This window comes from Mauremys mutica, chromosome 8, assembly GCF_020497125.1.
Source record: "Mauremys mutica isolate MM-2020 ecotype Southern chromosome 8, ASM2049712v1, whole genome shotgun sequence".
Taxonomy (NCBI): domain Eukaryota; kingdom Metazoa; phylum Chordata; order Testudines; family Geoemydidae; genus Mauremys; species Mauremys mutica.
The window spans coordinates 65,438,505-65,455,639 of NC_059079.1; the positions used below are offsets into that span (position 1 = coordinate 65,438,505).

The 17,135-nt window shown below is 48.5% G+C and overlaps 1 protein-coding gene across 3 annotated transcripts in view; it reads left to right on the forward strand.

The window, feature by feature from the left end:
- The first annotated feature begins 14,460 nt into the window (after nucleotides 1–14,460).
- SUCO (SUN domain containing ossification factor) overlaps nucleotides 14,461–17,135 on the forward strand; it is a 96,624-nt gene continuing 93,949 nt past the window's right edge. Inside the window, exon 1 of one of the 3 annotated variants that reach the window (XM_045027956.1) lies at nucleotides 14,461–14,712. In XM_045027956.1, coding sequence (XP_044883891.1) covers nucleotides 14,645–14,712 — 68 coding nt within the window. In that variant the 5' untranslated portion in view covers nucleotides 14,461–14,644. The remainder of the gene's footprint in view (nucleotides 14,713–17,135) is intronic. The other 2 variants (XM_045027955.1, XM_045027957.1) reach the window with 2 other exon arrangements.

Genomic DNA, 17,135 nt, shown 5'->3' on the forward strand with positions numbered 1-17,135 from the left:
AGATCGGGGTAGGCAACCTATGGTATGGGTGCCAAAGGCGGCACGTGAGATGATTTTCAGTGGCACTCACACTGCCCGGGTCCTGGCCACCTGCATTTTAATTCAATTTTAAATGAAGCTTCTTAAACATTTAAAAAACTTTATTTACTTTACATACAACAATAGTTTAGTTGTATATTATAGACTTGTAGAAAGAGACCTTCTAATAACGTTCAAGTGTATTACTGGCACGTGAAACCTTAAATCAGAGTGAATAAATGAAGACTTGGCCCACCACTTCTGAAAGGTTGCCAACCCCTGGTGTAGATGGAAGTGGGGCTTGGGCTCAATCCTGAGTCAGCGCTCAGACTTAGTGTGCAGTGTCGACATACCCCCAGGAAGGCCAAGTAGAGCTAAATGGGATGAGGTTTTGGGCGGAGGACACTAGCCTAAGACCACAGACTCTTTCTGTAAAGGTCACTCACCAGCCAATGGGGCTGGGTGGGCTGAAGGATTTTGTAACAGGACTTGGGATTGGATTCACAAAGGTACTTGGGTACCTAAACCCCAGATTTAGGCACCGAAATCCCAGTTTTGGCTCCACTTTACAACACTCCCACTGAACGCTGTAGGCGCCTGAGATCATTTGGCACCTAAGTTTCTGTCTCTGGACATGCACCTTGCTGCCTCCCTCTAAGTGCCTGGATGCCTGTCTCCTGTGAAAGCCCCAGAGAAGCCAGGAACCTGGGGAAGGTAGGCATTCACCTGCTTATGTCCAGTGCAGGGCCTGGTCCTTTAGGTGTGCGCTGAGGCTGCCTACCAGGTCAGATCCCATTCAAAATCTGGTAGGGAGAGGCAGAGGAGGTGGTGGTGGCAGCAGTGGTGCTGGCGTACAGCTTATAACTTTTAGCCCAGTGGTTAGTGCACTCACCTGGGATGTGAGAGACCCAGGTTCAAGTCCCATCTTCTGCTTGAGGGAGAGAGAGGATTTGAACAGGGGGCTGTCACCTCTCAGGAGTGCTCTGACCACTGGGCTGTGGGATATTCTAGTGTGTGGGGGGCTCCCTCAGTTTCTCCTGTTGAAGCTGTTCTGGCTAAATACCAGACCTCAGAATCATGCTCACTGGCCTGACTCCCCCTCCTCCTCCTCTGGCCACTGTGGGTGAGCGAGGAGGCCCCTCACTCCCTTTCACAAAAACAGGCTTGGGCCAACTCACTCCAGGAAAGGAGTTCCCGTTTGTGGGCCACTAGCAGAGCTAGGTGCTTCCCTACAGCCTGGACATGGGCTCCCATCTCCACGAGGGGGGGCAGGTTTTAGGACACCCCCCTGTCATCAGCATCTCCCATTGGCTAGTTGAGGCAGCTCCTCACCTAGCATGCTGGCTTTGTGAATCACGTTCTAAGGCGCCTCTCTCTCCCCTCTCCTACAAGGAGCCTCAGTGCCTAACTGAGGCTTTGGAGGTCATCAAGGTGTTCTTGTGATTTTCTAGGCACCTAAAATGTAGGCACTGTGACACTCCGCATCACAACGCCTATGGGCCGTTGTGGATCTGGGCCTTGGAGTACGAGTGACCAGATCATATCATGCCTGGTTTGGTGACAATTGACAGTTGTGTTATTCAGAAAGGTGCTAATGGCTGGCTTGGATCCAAAGACAGTCACAGAGCCTACAAAAGCTAATGGGTGCCAAACACTCCTTCAGGCTCAACCGAAGGCATAATCAAGCAAGCCCCTTTTAAGTAGGAAAAACATCTGGGAGGTGCTGGGAGCAACAAAGTGTATAGTAGGTCAGAACTAAACTGAGTGGACTGAGGTGTTTCTCTGGCTGCAAACACATGGGCTAGGCTGTTGGTTGTAGGCTGTGTGTATTACAGGCAGAAAGCCAGGAGAAAGAATTGAGTGCATGACATGGAGAAAAGCAGAGACAGGGGTTCTTGGGCACAGAGCTCACTGGAGTGGCAGACATGGGGGTGTGTCTGAGTAATGGAACTGCCTGCTTTTTTACATTGTATAAATTCTCTGTATATAAATGGGGTTACACAAAGAATACACCTGATTTAGATCTCTGATTCCTAATCCAAACAGAAACAAGTCTGCAGGGTGCCAAACATTGGCTAATCATTAGGCCACAGGGGCCTTAGTGTCAGGGACAATTTTAATTTCAATTTCTGATGCATCAATCAGCTGTGGCTCTAAAGAAAATATCACAGCAGTTAGACCAGCATAATGGTTGTTAAAAGAACAAGCTGAAAAAAATCTAGCTGTAATTTTAGAAAGCATGAAATGGGTGGGACTGGGACCCTGTGGGGAAAATGAATATATGCTCCTGGCATGGGAGGGTTGGGAAACTGTCAAAGCCGATTTATAGCTATATTCATTTTCTGTAACTCAGTGCAATCAGGCATTTAAATAAAACACAGTGAAAATTCAAGCATGACAGAAGTTGGTGACCTGCCCCATGTTGTTTGCAGATTAATCAACTGGTCACACTGACCTTTGTTTTAAATCCAGAACCTGGTCATTCCAACAGCAGCACCTGACTCATTACAGACTTTAGGTAAACTCCAGATACAGTTCCTCTCTCTCTCATGTAACTACCTCATCATGCAAGGAGATGATTTCAGGACCATACACATGCATTACTAATATACGTACTTATACGGTATGCAGGTGCAGATTTGGCAAGGATCTATTACAAACAGGATCTGTTGCAAGTGATAACTGAGTCAATATCCTTGTTGGAAGTTAATCACTGATGTGAAATCTCTATAGTTGTTAGGCAAAAACTGTACTTAAGACAGAGTTCATGTTGTACAGAGAGAGAGCAAGTGAATCAAAAGTAAAAAGATTGGGACTTTGTAATTTCATAGATTCTGAGGCCAGAAGGAACCATTGTGAGTGACCTCCTATACAAACCCGGCCAGAGAACTGCCCCAAAATAATTCCTAGAGCAGATCTGTTAGAAAAACAGCCAATCTTGATTTAAAAATTGTCGTGGTGGATTCCCCATCATCACTGACCCTTCGTAAATTGTTGCCATGATTAATTATCCTTGCTGTTAAAAATGTACACCTCATTTCCAGTCTGAATTTGTCTAGCTTCAACTGCCAGCTATTGGATCAAGTTAGGCTTTTGGTTGCTCCATAAACTTAAAAATTGGACTGATGATCTATCATTTTTACTATGATAGCTAATCATTATCTTATCAGAACTCAAAAACCAAGTATAACAGATTTAGCAAGGATTGAGTCACTCGGATATAATCCACATAGTGTCATCAGACAAGTACAAGCCTTGATTCACCAAGGGTCTTTAAACACACTCCTTGCTTTACGCATGTGAGTATTCCCAATAGGACTAGTACCTTGCTGAAGCAGGGCCTGAGCTGAGGGATTGGTAATGGGGCACGTAGTCTTTCTGGTGGGATGTCACACTTCTAGATTGTTGGGTTACATTTGGCTGGAGCTGGTAGTGGCTTAAATAAGTTACAATATCTTGGCTATTTGATGGTCCGTGCAAAATGAATTTCAGATATTCTTAGTTCAGCTCCTAATCAACATAATTAAAGCTACCATCACAAGGGATGCTAACTGCAGACGTTGCTGACAGGTTCAGCAGAGAGGCCAAGGAATGACTGGGCTACGGAGATCAACGTACAGTTGGAGGTAGTGTCTTTTTCTACCTCCAATGAGCTCTAGAGCTTAACCAGGGCTGGGGATAAAAAGGCGTCTGTTCTCCACGGCCATCTGCGTGGGACCTTTCACCAGCCCTAAACTCCAAATATCTTTTCATAAAGAAAATGCACATTGTTCTTGTAAGGATTTAAAATTCACAGACATGTCTATCTTGAATTATAACTCTTTCTGGGTGAGTTGTATACAGAGTTGTTTATCCCTAGATGTACTAGGCCCATACTTTTCTTCTTGCAACACATGGAATCAGTGGTACTCCAGAGCAATCACCCAATCAGAGCAAACCTGGCTTCCAAACCTTCCTCCTGCCTCATTGAAGGAAATTCCCATCTGTAGAGCGATACTGTGGGATTATAAAACAAGCCAGTTCCACTCTGCCTGTTAGCACCATATCTCTGAACTACCACTTAACCTTGATTTGGGAGGAAACCTTTCCCCTTGCTCTGAGCTGTTTTTGGATAGATTATTTCAATCACACTTCATATTAAGGCTCTACTTATACTTTGCAAAGGATTAACAAATGATTGATAGATATTTGAGTAAATGGCTAATTGATTGTTATGAAGTCCAATAGGTTGCTTACCAGGATGTATAACCAGCTATAACCCCTTATCCTCATGTGCTCCTAACCATCCATCCATACTGCTCATGCATGTAGCATGCTTCCAACAACAATTTATTAACTCTTTATACATGGAACTGTAATATAAAGTGTGACCATTATTGAATTAAAACAGCTGTGTTAGCACAGATACAATGAAGCCACTGAAACCCACCTAACTGGCATACAGGGGCTATTCTCCTGGAAGCAGGGTCTGAATGAGCTCTCCCCTGACAGCTAACTGGGAAGAAGGAGAGACTTCAGGAGCAAACTGTATTTACCTAAACACACCTACTCTGCTTAGAATCCAGCAACACATGGAACTGTGTTGCTCAAAGTGATCAACTTTGGCTAGTGTTGGGTTACAAATCACTTTAGTACTGAATGCAGGGGTAGTGAAATGTTGTTATCAATGTTGTTGTCTTTATTGTATGAGTAAAGGGGAGCAGAACTGTGCTTAATCTGTCCTGATTGAAGGGGTTATCCTCAGCTGAAAGGAACTCACTAAGCCAGGGGCTCAAATGCCAGACCGCTGTGAATGTAAGAGGGGTGGGGAGAGATGTCCCAGCCAGGTAGTGTGGACTCTGCATAAGGGTCCCTGGTCTGGTTTAACCTGTTCCTCCCCACTGCTCAAAGATAAAGCTAAATAGGCTCCATTAGGAGTCTTTTGTTATGTTAAGTGCTCATTAGAGCTGAAATCATTTGTAGTGGGACAGCATTTCTGCCTAGCCTCTTCAAGTTCCCCCACTAAGAGCTGACAATCACTAAGATCTGGGTAGACTGTTGAGAGACTGACCTGCAGAGGTCCCAGCAGAGAGGCAGGTGACAGCAAAAGGTGACTGGTGAGCAGGTGGCTGGCAGGAGCAGCAAGCAGGCGGCTGATGAGGGTGGCCGGCGAGAGTGGCAGCTGGGAAGGTGGCCAGCAGTATGGAATGGTGGTAGGCAGAATGGAACGGTGGCTGGTGGGGCAGCCAGCAGAGTGGAGCGGAACGGAACAGTGACTGGCAAGGTGGACAATGGAGAGGAACAAGTAGCTGGCTGGGAGGCCAGCCAAAGCAAGTGCTCCGATGGCAGAACAGTTAAGGTGTCTCTTTCTTCCCCAGGTGGGAGGTGAACTCACACAGCTGCACCTTTTAACCCTGGGTCCTCACTGATGAAGGACAACCACAGTGAGGGAGGTATGGTGAGGGAGCAGAGGGGAGTACAGTAAAGGAACTTTTGGTTGTAGAACTCAAGAACATGGGGCAGAAGACTCTGCCCCATGCACTCTGGGGCGGGTGTCCTGCTCACAGCTTTATGATTATGAATCCTGCTTGTGGCATTTTCCCTAATTACTGACAAATGATTTCCCTCTTTTCATTAAAAGTTTCTTTGCTACACTCAGACTCTGTGCTTGTGAGTTGGGAAGTATTGCCTCTTAGAGGTGCCCACAGGTCATGTGTAATTTTCCCAGGTTAGTGAGTGGGGGCTCAAGCTGGTTCTGTGTTGAATTGCTGAAGAGGAACCCCTAGAAATTGAACCCATCCTGGTTGCTGCTGGCTCCACTTGACAGAAGGGTTACACTTCCCTCAGTGAGGGATTAACAAGGGGAACTCAACTGAGTGCTTATACGCAAAGGTCTCCTATTTATTGATAGGACAGTAGAGATCACGGGAGACTATGTATTCCTAGCAATGGAGTTAGCAGGACACAAGTCTCTGTATTCATGTCATCGATTCATTTAAGGAGGGTGTAAAGTATCAGGCTGATGCATCCTGGATATGGCTCCAGGGTAGATGGTGTCTGTTCTAACAACAGGGCAGATATTGTATGGGCAGTGGCAGAACAAGTCTGACTCAGAATCTTCCCCATCAACATGCTCCAACCCTACCCTGAAGGCACCATCTGTAGGGAAGAGGGCAGTTAGGCCACAATTCCCGCTCAGTTCTTGGCCTTTGTGGACACTGCCAACCAGTGCTTATGCTGGTTTTGTGATGTGGATACTTGGCCACTCTTTGGGCTGAGGCCATCAACACCTCTCACAGAAGCTACTAAACAGGCATCAGATAGAAACAACCTTCAGTCTGGAGTCAAACAGACAGCCCAGAGGTGAAAGTCTCTGTATTTCATAATGTCATACAAATGTAGAACTGTGGGTCATCTAGTCCAGTCCCCTGCACTGAGGCAGGACTAAGTATTATCTAGAGATTCTAGACCATCCCTGACAGGTAATTTTCTAGCCTTAAAAACCTCTAAGGATGGAGATTCCACAACCTCGCTAGTGCTCCTGAGCCATCTGGTCCCCCTTATGTTTTATGTCCAAGAGGCACCGACTTTCTTCTTTCCAGGTGAGCATTCCACCCCTGCTCTGCCCCAAGGTCCCACTCTGCCACTTCCCTGAGGTCCTGCCCCCACTCCTCCCCTCCCCCCAGAGCCTCCTGCCCGCCACAGAACAGCTGATTGGCAGGTAGCATGTGGGTGCTGAGCACCTACTATTTTTTTCCATGGGTGCTCCAGCGCCAGAGCACCCATGGAGTTGGCGCCTATGGTCACACCTAGTGTATTACTGGGAGGATAAAGCTGTTGGAACCAGTGAGTCAAGCTGTCAGAAGCACAAACCACTGAACAGAAACTACCTCTCGGGGAAGTGTTCGCTATTTGACGAGATTCTCGGGGTTTTCAGGATTGCATTGACAGCTTGGGCGGAGCTGGCATTGCTGGTGGAAAGGAGTTGGCATTTTGGTGCATGGGTGCATTAACTGGCACTGCTTTGGCCGGGTTCACGTGCTCAGAGAGAGCTCTAACTCAAACAGGGAGCTGCCAGGTGACTGATATCACAGAGTTATTTCCTGTAAGAAAGAGATGAATATTGTAGACTATGGGGGAAGATGCTCACTGGCATACTTCCCATAGGTGCATGAATTAGGAACAACAGTGTAACCTATGAGTCACCATTGCCCAGAAGATGCTAGTAGGAGACTGGGAGTCCGGACTCCTGGGTTCTATTACTGACATGCTGCATGATCTGGGCCAAGTCACTTAACCAGGGGTGTCTCAGCTTTTCCATCTATAAAGCAGGGATAAGAATACTTCTCTACCTCACAGAGGTGGCAGGACTTCAGTCAAGTCCTGCCTGTGTTACAGCTTTTAACTACTGAGCAGTAGCTACACAGTTAAAACTCAGCTGTGGCAGCAAATTGTTTTCTCACCCTTGCTAAGCTGTACGTAGAGTGAGGAAATGTAGGGGACTCTCCCACCACTGCCTTAGTCCTACTGTGGCTACCCTGGTGGTAGCAACAGCGAGAGCACTAGTATAAACAGACTTTCACCACAGTGTGGTCAAACTCTACTCAGAGCAGGCCTAGATGAGATGGGGATTAAACACCAGCAGAGACTGGTGGGTCCTCTGCTGTTGCACTCGCCTAAAGAGCTGCACCAGTGGTAGCAATGGTGGGCAAATTTAAGAAAAAAGTCTAGTGTAGAGAAGACTTGACAAAGACCATGTGGCAAGTCAGTAGTGGGACCTAGGAGGCAATGGGATGACCTCAGGACCACATGGCAAGTCAGTAATGGAACCTAGGCATCCAGCTATATCCTCTAGGCAACACAGTCTCTCATGAGTTACGTTAAGCAGGGTAAGCTGAACATGGTGATCCAAATACCAGCGGCTGGTCTATGCTAGGGCTGGTTGAACTGCATCAGTGCTGATGCAATGGTAGGGGGACTTCCCTACATTTCTCTGCATAGCCAAGATCCTGGAGGCCTCAGCTGGCACTCAGCTGTCTCCTGGAATGGGTGAAGCAGACCGGTTTTGTAGTGTGGGCAGGAGCTCACCGTGTTTGTGGAACCAGTTTGGCCAACTGTTCTTCCTTCCAGTTCCCTGTGTGATAGGACATCCCCAAAGTCCCGCTAATGCCACTCTCTGTGCATGTCCTCCAGGCACTCTGTCATCCTACTGACACATTATGGGGTAGGTGTCCAGTGTCTTCCCACAATGCACTCATACACAGATGGTTTAGGCAGTACTGTGGGTTCAAACATGCAAACACAGCTGTAATTGCAGACAAGCCATTGTATGGACATACAGGCTAAGGTCCTCAAAGGTATTTAGCTCTTTGAAATCAATGGGAGCAAGGTGCCTAAATACTTTTGAGGGCCTGGGCCAAACTAACCCATGTTTCTTGTAACTGGTTAAGATGACTGTCCCTGTAACTAGTTACAAAATCACTATGATAGCTGCACTATAGATGGGCCCTTGTTGTTTGTAATGAGCTTTGAGCTCCTTGTAGTAAAGGTACCATAGAAATGCAGTGCAGAGTCCTGCCTACAGAATGTTAACAAACCATGTCTGTATTACATGAGCTTTTGCCTGACTTCTGTTTATACTGGGTCTATTCATTCTTTGCCCTGACAATGATTACACATTCTAATGGATTGCAGACTAATTGTCCTGACATGAAGACCAGTGCTACCCTTTATAAGGGTAGGTCCCATTATGAAATATGTGTATAGTAACCATTTATATCTGGCGTAGTCCAAATCAGGGGTGCCCAAACTGCCTAACTGAGGGGCCATCTTGCCAGGAGCCTGGGGGATTTGCCTAATTTGCAAAAAAAAATTGAGCAAATTGCAGCTTCCTTACCTTTGCTATGGAAGTGATCTGTTCATCTAGACATGACCTTAGAAAAGCACACTGAAGGCAATCATTCCTCACTCTCCTTCTCACAGAAAGGCACTCTGCTCCTCCTGCACTTTACAGGATCTGGTCCTATGTGTGTGACCTCCAATTATCCAAGTGTCATTAGACCCAGAGTTAGGGCATGCCCCTGTATCAACTCCTCTTCCCAGTGCACATTATTAAAGCACTTATGAAAGAAGAATAGAAATTAGTGTGGCAAGAAATCATCAGACTCGGTAACATAGACATATGTATGAAACCATTGATAAAGTCAGCAGGTCAGGTCCTCAACTAGTAGCATTATGTTTAATCACAAAAGCTGAGGATCTGTACTGCACATTTCCAACACACTATAGGGTAGGGTGACCAGATCACAACAGTGAAATAGCGGGACACATTGGGTCCCATCAGCCCTGCCCACAGTCCACCCCCACTCCTCCCAGGTCCCGCTCCCCCCGCCCTTCCTCATCCCCCAGCCTGCCGCTGGCTTGCTGCATCTCTCCTCAGATCCCCACTCACCGCTCGCCTCCTCATCCCTGCCTGCCCCTGGCTTGCTGCTTGCCTTTTCACACCCCCTGCCCACCGCTCACCAGGGTGCTTGCCCACCCCCCCACCTCTTCCCGCCCCTGCATGACCCTTGCCCCGCCTCCATTCTACCCTCTTCCACCAAGTCCCTGCCCCTGCCCTGCCTCTTCTCCGCCTGAGCGCGCTGTGTCCCAGCTCCTTCCCCTCCCTCCCGGAAAGTCCAAAGCACCGCCAAACAGCTCTTAGGCATCGGGAAGCGCTGGGAGGGAGGGGGAGGAGCAGGGACGCAGTATGCTGGAGAGGGGAGAGGAAGGCGAGGAGAGGGGAGCTTGGCTGTGGGTGGGTGCGGAGCACCCACTAGTTTTTCCCCGTGGCACCCAGGGCAGAGGACCCATGGAGTCGGCACCTCCCTCCTGCTTGCCTCCTTACCTGCATATCAGAACAAATGGCGTTCCAATCGTACATCGATCGGGACAAAGGGTTAAATATCGGGACAGTCCCGATTTTATCGGGACATCTGGTCACCCTACTACAGGGGAAGGAAAGAGATTAGGCTAGCATCTCTAGAGGTGCCTTGGTTCCGAAGTATAAACCCACCTCTGTATTTCTTGAGTTTCTAAGATTTGCTATTTGTTCTCCTTTTTACCTCTGACATTCTTGTAGAGTATGCACTCAAAACACAGCTATGTATCTGCAACCTTCGATTCCACCTAAAAGTACAGTAATTGATGCAAGAGTCCATATGTAATAGAGCTATTAGAGATGGTCAGAAGTGGTATTTTTCATGTGGAAAATTTCAATTTTTTTGGCAGAAATTAAAATACTGAAAAGTTTTGGTCAACATTTAACATTTTTCAGGAATTCCATCTTTCAATGGCAAATAAAAAATTTCAGATACTTCTTGCAAAAAATGTTGCGGAGTCAAAAATGTGATTTGTCATCCACAGCAGTTTAGATGGAAAATGTTCAACCAGTCCTACTACATACCCACATATTGCGTCTGTCTTTTTCATAGGCATCTAGCAACAGAGAAGGAACACAGAGCTGCACAGTGGTCACTTTGAGGGAAAATATAATCTGTATTTTTGGTAGATTAATTTGTTTTTCTGTAATGAAGGTTAATGCCGAATCCAGTGAGTTTTTCCAATTTATAAAGAAGAATTTCTCCCCACCCAACCTAATCAACCAGTAACTAATCCTGAAATTCAAATCCAAGCTGAAACTTGCTGTGGAGTGGCACATTTTGTTTTATATCCTGTGGATCACATTCCTCCCTGGTGAAACACCACAGGCTTCAAGAAAGAGAGACCAGGAATTAACATGGCCCTGTGTGTCTGTGTTAATTTATGTCAAAGCTCTCCGTGTTTCAGACAGTGAAATGGGAAATCCATACACAGAACCACCTGCTGAGCGTCTGACAACAGCACATACTAAAAATGTTGAAGGTGTTAATTTTTTTAGACATCTGAGTTAATTACTTCAATATTAAAGTCTATGTGAAAGGGATTTTGTAAGGAGTATAATGCTTAAAAAGATCAATAGAGGATTTTGACCAGATAATCCTGCTATAGATCAATGCCTAAGATGTTGGAATCAGTACTCTGTTGGAGATCTTTTCCTTGCTATTAACAGTTATCCATATGAGGATGTCTGAAGTTAATGGGAGGCATAAGTCGTATAATGGTGATGGGAAGAAATATCCCTGTTGATAGTAAAAGAGGAGTGGCTCATTGCAGGAGGAGGGGTAGTCCCTGGCTACTTGTGATGCCACTGAGATCTCGTGTCCCGCCAGGGATCACTAGGAGCACTACCGATAAGGTCTGCTAATTGCTGCAAGATTAGATTTGAGACACTTGGGCCTGATCCTCAGCTGCATTGCTCCTGATCTACATCATGATATGCCAGCACGGAGGGGTCTTAAAGCCAGCATATTCACCTGCAGGAAGATCACCCCAGTGTAAGGAGATCCTCCAGTGGTGAGGATTTGCCAATCCCTCCCAGCAGGGCCCATGGGAAAAAGGGGCATGGTCAAAGCTTCTATATGACCTGGTGATCTCCGGTCAAATATCAGCCCAATCCTTAGACTGCTCTAACTTCTACCAGGGAGCCAGCCCTGCATGCAGTCAGCCTAGGATCTTATTGAAGAAGTAAAAAGGCTGCAAAGGCAATCTGTCCCCCACTGATACTGCCCCATTCTGGGCACACTGCACCTTTCCCTGACAGACAGCTGGGTGCTTTATTTCTCTGTCACCACAGCAGCACTTGCATAGCTTGCCTTGCCTGAGTCTGGGTCCCTGTGTCTATGGAAGTGGGGTCTGGGACAGAGGCTGGGCTTTAAAAACACCCGTGTGGAGGAGATAGAAACAAAGGGACAGGATTGAGTCCGCTGTCAGGAGCGGATACAGCTATGGATTATGCTGGGGCAGTCACTAGAGTGGCCAGGCTGCAGAGGGAATCTGTTTTGACATCTTGTCTGAGGGCCTGTAAATCTTGGCTATGGCCCTATAGCCATGCATTCTCCTTTAACTTCAATGTAGTAAAATTCCTTCCCAGGTCAGGGTAAAATTCACCCCTTGTCAAATGGCACAAATGAAGAAGGTTATGGAGAAACATGTAAGTATCAGATGCAACACCTGCCTCTTCCTGGAGATGCTGGCCCAGATCCTCAGCTGGGGTAAATCAGCAAAGCATCCGAGACACCAGTGGATTCACCCTGATATACACCAGCTGGGGATCTGGGACAAAGTTGTTACTAAACAGGAGGACCCAAAGAAACATTATACCTCACTGTAACTGCACTCTTCAGTGCTTCCTTTAATTACTGTGAACTTGTCACCAGTGCTCATTATAGGTGAACCTGGTTGCCTGACATTTTTCATTACAAGACTCCATTTTGGGGTACTTCTAACTTTGCCAAACTTTAATAGTTTGGGCTGAACTTTTCAATGCTTGGTGCCTCGGGCTGGATTTTTTTGAGGGAACATTTTAACCAGAACAGTTCAGTAGTTTCAGATGTTCCTGTGCTCCTTAATTTGTTCCCCTGGTGTGTACAAATTATAATACAGCCTTTCATTATTTGATCACATTCTGTTTTTCCACAGGCCCCTCCCCCATTCAGTGGACAGGCTGGATAGTGTACTGCAGATGAAGCAGGGTTGTGCAGTGAAGGAGTCTGTTGTCTGCCTTGTTTGTGGCAGTATTTGGAAGCCCCCAGCCCCTGCAGCTTGAGGGTGTTTTACTAGGCAGCATTCCCCAAGTGGTGCCTGGGATATAGGAGACCCGGGTTCTAGTTAGGGTTGCCAGGTGTCTGGTTTTCGATCGGAACACCCAGTTGAAAAGGTACCCTGGTGGCTCTGGTCGGCACTGCTGACTGGGCTGTTAAAAGTCTGCTTGGTGGCGCAGTGCGGGCCTGGGGCTAAGGCAGGCTCCATACTTGCCTTGGCTCAGTGCGGCTCCCAGAAGTGGTCTCCAGGTCCCTGCGACCCTAGGTGCATGGGCAGCCAGCGAGGCTCCACGCGCTGCCCCCACCCCGAGTGCTGGCTCTGTAGCTCTCATTGGCCAGGAACTGCAACCAATGGGAGCTGGGGGCGGCACTTGCAGGCACGAGAGCAGCTTTCGGAGCCTCCCTGGCCACCCATGCATCTAAGGGCCACAGGGACCTGGCAGCCACTTCCTAGCAGCTGCAGTAAGTGCTGCCGGGACCCCATATCCCAACCCTCTGCCCCAGCCCGGAGACCCCTCCCACATCCAAACTCCCTCCTGGAACCCGCACCCCACACATCCCCCATGCCAAAACCCCCATCCCCAGCCCTGAGCCCCCTCCTGCACCCCAAATACCTCATCTCTGGCCCCAGCCCAGAGTCCCCTCTCCCAACTGAAGCCTTCACCCCCCTCCCATCCCCCAACCCCCTGCCTGGTTAATGTGAGTGAGGATGGGGGAAAGCGGAGCAGGGGGGGATGGAGCAAACAAGGGGCGAGGCCTCCGAGAAGGGGTGGGACAAGATTGTTCAGTTTTGTGCAATTAGAATGTTAGCAACCCTAGTTCTAGTCCCAGCTCTGCCATTGGTCTGTTGGGTGACTTGCTTCCCCACTCTGTGCCTCAGTTTCCCCATCTGTAAAATTGGGTTAAACAGAGCATGGGTAAAACATCCCTCAGACCAATGACTAGAACAGCATCAAGGCCCTGGAAAACTACAACTCCCAGCCTCCACCGAGAGCCTTGGCCAATGGCTGCCAGCCTGAGGGCAGTAGCAATGCATGCTGGGATTTGTAGTTCTAAATGGGATCCAGCCGAGAGCTACGGTGTCCCGCGGACTCGTTCACCCAACCTATTCATGGACAACAAAACCGCTCGCTTCCCCCCGCGCCCATCCTCCGCAAAGCCACCCATTTATTTTGCCCAGGCTCAGGAACTTTCACCTTCGGAGACCTCAGCTCCCACCAATCAGGGCTCAGCTTTCTTGGGGCAGCCCCTACAGAAAGCCTGACTATAACTAGGTCAATACTGCTACCAATCGCCTGGAATTTTTTATAATTATTTTGTAACTTATTTCGCGTATCTGTATATTTTTGTTGTCACTTCTATTATTAATTCTTCTAAAGACGCTTAAACCAGTCCTGGCTTTGGGGAGGGCACCCCCGGTCCGCCGCTCTCTGAGAGAAACGATGCCGAGAGAAGACTACAACTCCCAGCGGCGAGGGGCTGTGGAAGAGGCCCGTCCGTTTTGTAGTCCAATCACAATGGGCGTTCTGACTGCGGGCTGGGGATTGTATTGAAGTGGCCCCTCTGAGCCAATCACGGTGAGGGGAGGGAGGAAGTCATCGAACGCGCAGGGCCAATTGTGTTCCGGCGATGGGTGGAGGCGTGGTTTATGTGTGTGAGGGAGTGACGTGACGCGACGCGTCTTCTTCCAGCTCAGCGCGTGAAGGGGGGACTTGGGGGGAGGGTAACGGCTCCGCTGGGTTCGCTCGCACCGCGCTGGAGATCGCCTCGAGACGGGGGCAGCGGCTGGGCGCAGTCTCGGGGCGGCGGCGGCGCGAGGCGGGCGGGAGTGGCTGAACCCCCCGCGAGGCTCCGTCCCCAGCGCTCCGTCCCCCTGCCCGGCCGGCCCCGCCGCTCTCATCCCCCTCGGCAGCAGGCGGGAGGATGCGCCGCCGCCTCCTTGCCGGGGGAGGCAGAAGGGGGAGACGATGAGGAAGCCGCCCCGCCGGCTCCTGGCCCTGGGTTCCTGCCTCTTCTTCTGCAGCTCCCTTCTCTGGTGAGTGGGTCTCTGAGCCCGGCGGGTGGGGGCGGTGGTCTCACACCGACCCCTCTTCACGCCGGACTCCATGGCCGCTCCGAGCACTCCCCCATCCCGAGCACCTTCCCAAATGGAGCATGGGGGTTGCATCTGTTGTGTATGGCGGACTCCCCGCTCCAATGGGGCCCTGGCTGTGGGGGGGTCACCTCCCCTCACCTGTGCTGTGTATGGCGGACTCCCTGCTCCAATGGGGCCCTGGCTATGGGGGGGTCACCTCCCCTCACCTGTGCTGTGTATGGAAGTCTTTGCCACTCGCATGAGGCCCTATAGCCCTGTATATGGGGGGTTGTCCTTCCCCACCTGTGCTGTGTGCTGGGCTTTCCCTGCCTCTCCCTGGTCTTATAGCCCTGGGAATTACGGGTGTCTTCCCTTGTGCTGTTTGGTAGGATTCTCTGCTCCCAGGGGGTTGAGGTGGCCTCCCCCCGTGCTGTGAGTGGTGGGTTCTCCTGCTCCCAGGCACCCAGGTTTCCAGAGGAGGTTTCCTTCCAGTTAGTCTCTCCTTTCTGTGGTGTGGATACCTCTTCCCACAAAGATCCTGTGCTGCCCCCGTGACCTCCGGTTACAGGTGCATTGACTTCCCTTCTTGGGGACACTGCGTGTAAATTGCTGTACAAAAAAGCAAGTCCCAATAATCAACTCCCATGTCTGCTGCATTCACGGTGGCCGGAGAAGCAATGCTAGTGTAGTTTGGAAAGTGCTATGGCGGACTTTTAGGATGGAAGACTTTGTCTAATCACAGAATGGGCTTGTGTCCCTGTTGCAGCTAGGGCTGAGCTTAATGGTTTACAAAGTGATTTAAGATCCTTGGTTGGGAAGTATGCATTGGAAGGTATCTCTTCTCCTCCCACCCATTGTTTGCTTGAGGCGACCAGCAGCCATCACCCCTTGTGAAGTAATTGACTGTGGTGGTGGTTTTTAAACTCTGTGGAATTCTGCGAGTGACTTACAGCAATGTTTCTCAACCTTTTTGATACCGGGGATCAGCTTGCTGCCTTCCTAAACTGTCAGGAAAATCTCAGAGACGGTTCCGGCACCGGTCCACAGGCCGGTTGTTAAGAAACACTGAGGGTACGTCCATACTACCCGCCCGGATTGGCGGGTAGCAATCGACTTCTCGGAGTTCGATATATCGCGTCTCATCTAGATGCGATATATCGAACTCCGAACGCGCTCCCGTCGACTCCGGAACTCCACCACCGTGAACGGCGGTGGCGGAGTCGATGGGGGAGCCGCGGACGTCGATCCCATGCCGTGAGGACGGGTAAGTAGTTCGAACTAAGGTAGTCCGACTTCAGCTATGCTATTCGCGTAGCTGAAGTTGCGTACCTTAGTTCGACCCCCCCCCCCAGTGTAGACCAGGCCTGACTTATAGTATTAACTTTCATTTATCTATCTCACTTTTCACTTTGGCTGAATATTATTGTGGTGACCATGTCCTTTGACAGGGCTACCATATTTTCTTCATATCCTGTTTGTAAAGAGTTTTGTGATCCTATGGCACCACCATCCTCTCAATACGTTAGTGTCATCTTCAACTCTGCTGCCTCTCTAGACTACACATTTAGGCCATTTCAAATTCTTCCAGTTTCTTTCTCTAACATTTTTGAAATCCAGCTTTTCTTCTAAATTCATATTACTAAAACTCTCATCAAGGTCTGTATCTTCCATCCAGGCTACTGTAGCCTTTTCCCCTCTGGGTTTCCTGACACCCATTTCCCACTGTGTGCCCCCTTACTCTTCCGATACATTGCAGCTAAAATAATCCTGTTTTGTTTTCTGATCATGTCACCCCCTTCATCACATCAAATGTCTTCTTGTCTTTAAATTTTAAAATTGTGCACAACATAGTCTGTCTGGTCTTCAAATCTTTGTGTCACATTCTGACCTGTTTGCTGTCAATTATGCCAGATTCTCTTTTTTTTCCCACAAGCACCTTTGTGCTTGCTTCTTTATGCATAGAATGCACTCCCTGAACTAGTCTGTAAAGCTTCTTCCGTTTCTTTCCCAGTCATTGAGGTCCACTTCTGCTGTAATGCCTAAGATAAGGTGCCAACCAATAATGACTAGAAAACTGACTCACAGGGACTTCTAAAATTTGTTGTTTTTAAAAGCTGTGTATATATGTGGCCTATTAATGTGGTCTTGCTATTTCCTTTGGCCTCTCTTCTGTTATTCCAACAGTGGCATTTTGTTCTAAATTATTATAATCTTTTGAGGCAGGGACTGTCCTTTTGCTGTTTTTAAGTGCTGTTGCTATGTAGAAGATAAAATAATCTTGAAGCTGCAAACAGAAGTAAATAGGAAGCAGTAATACATGTAGAGAGAGAATGGGGTAGACTTCACAGAAACCTGTGGAGAAGGAAGGTGGTAAATGCACACCC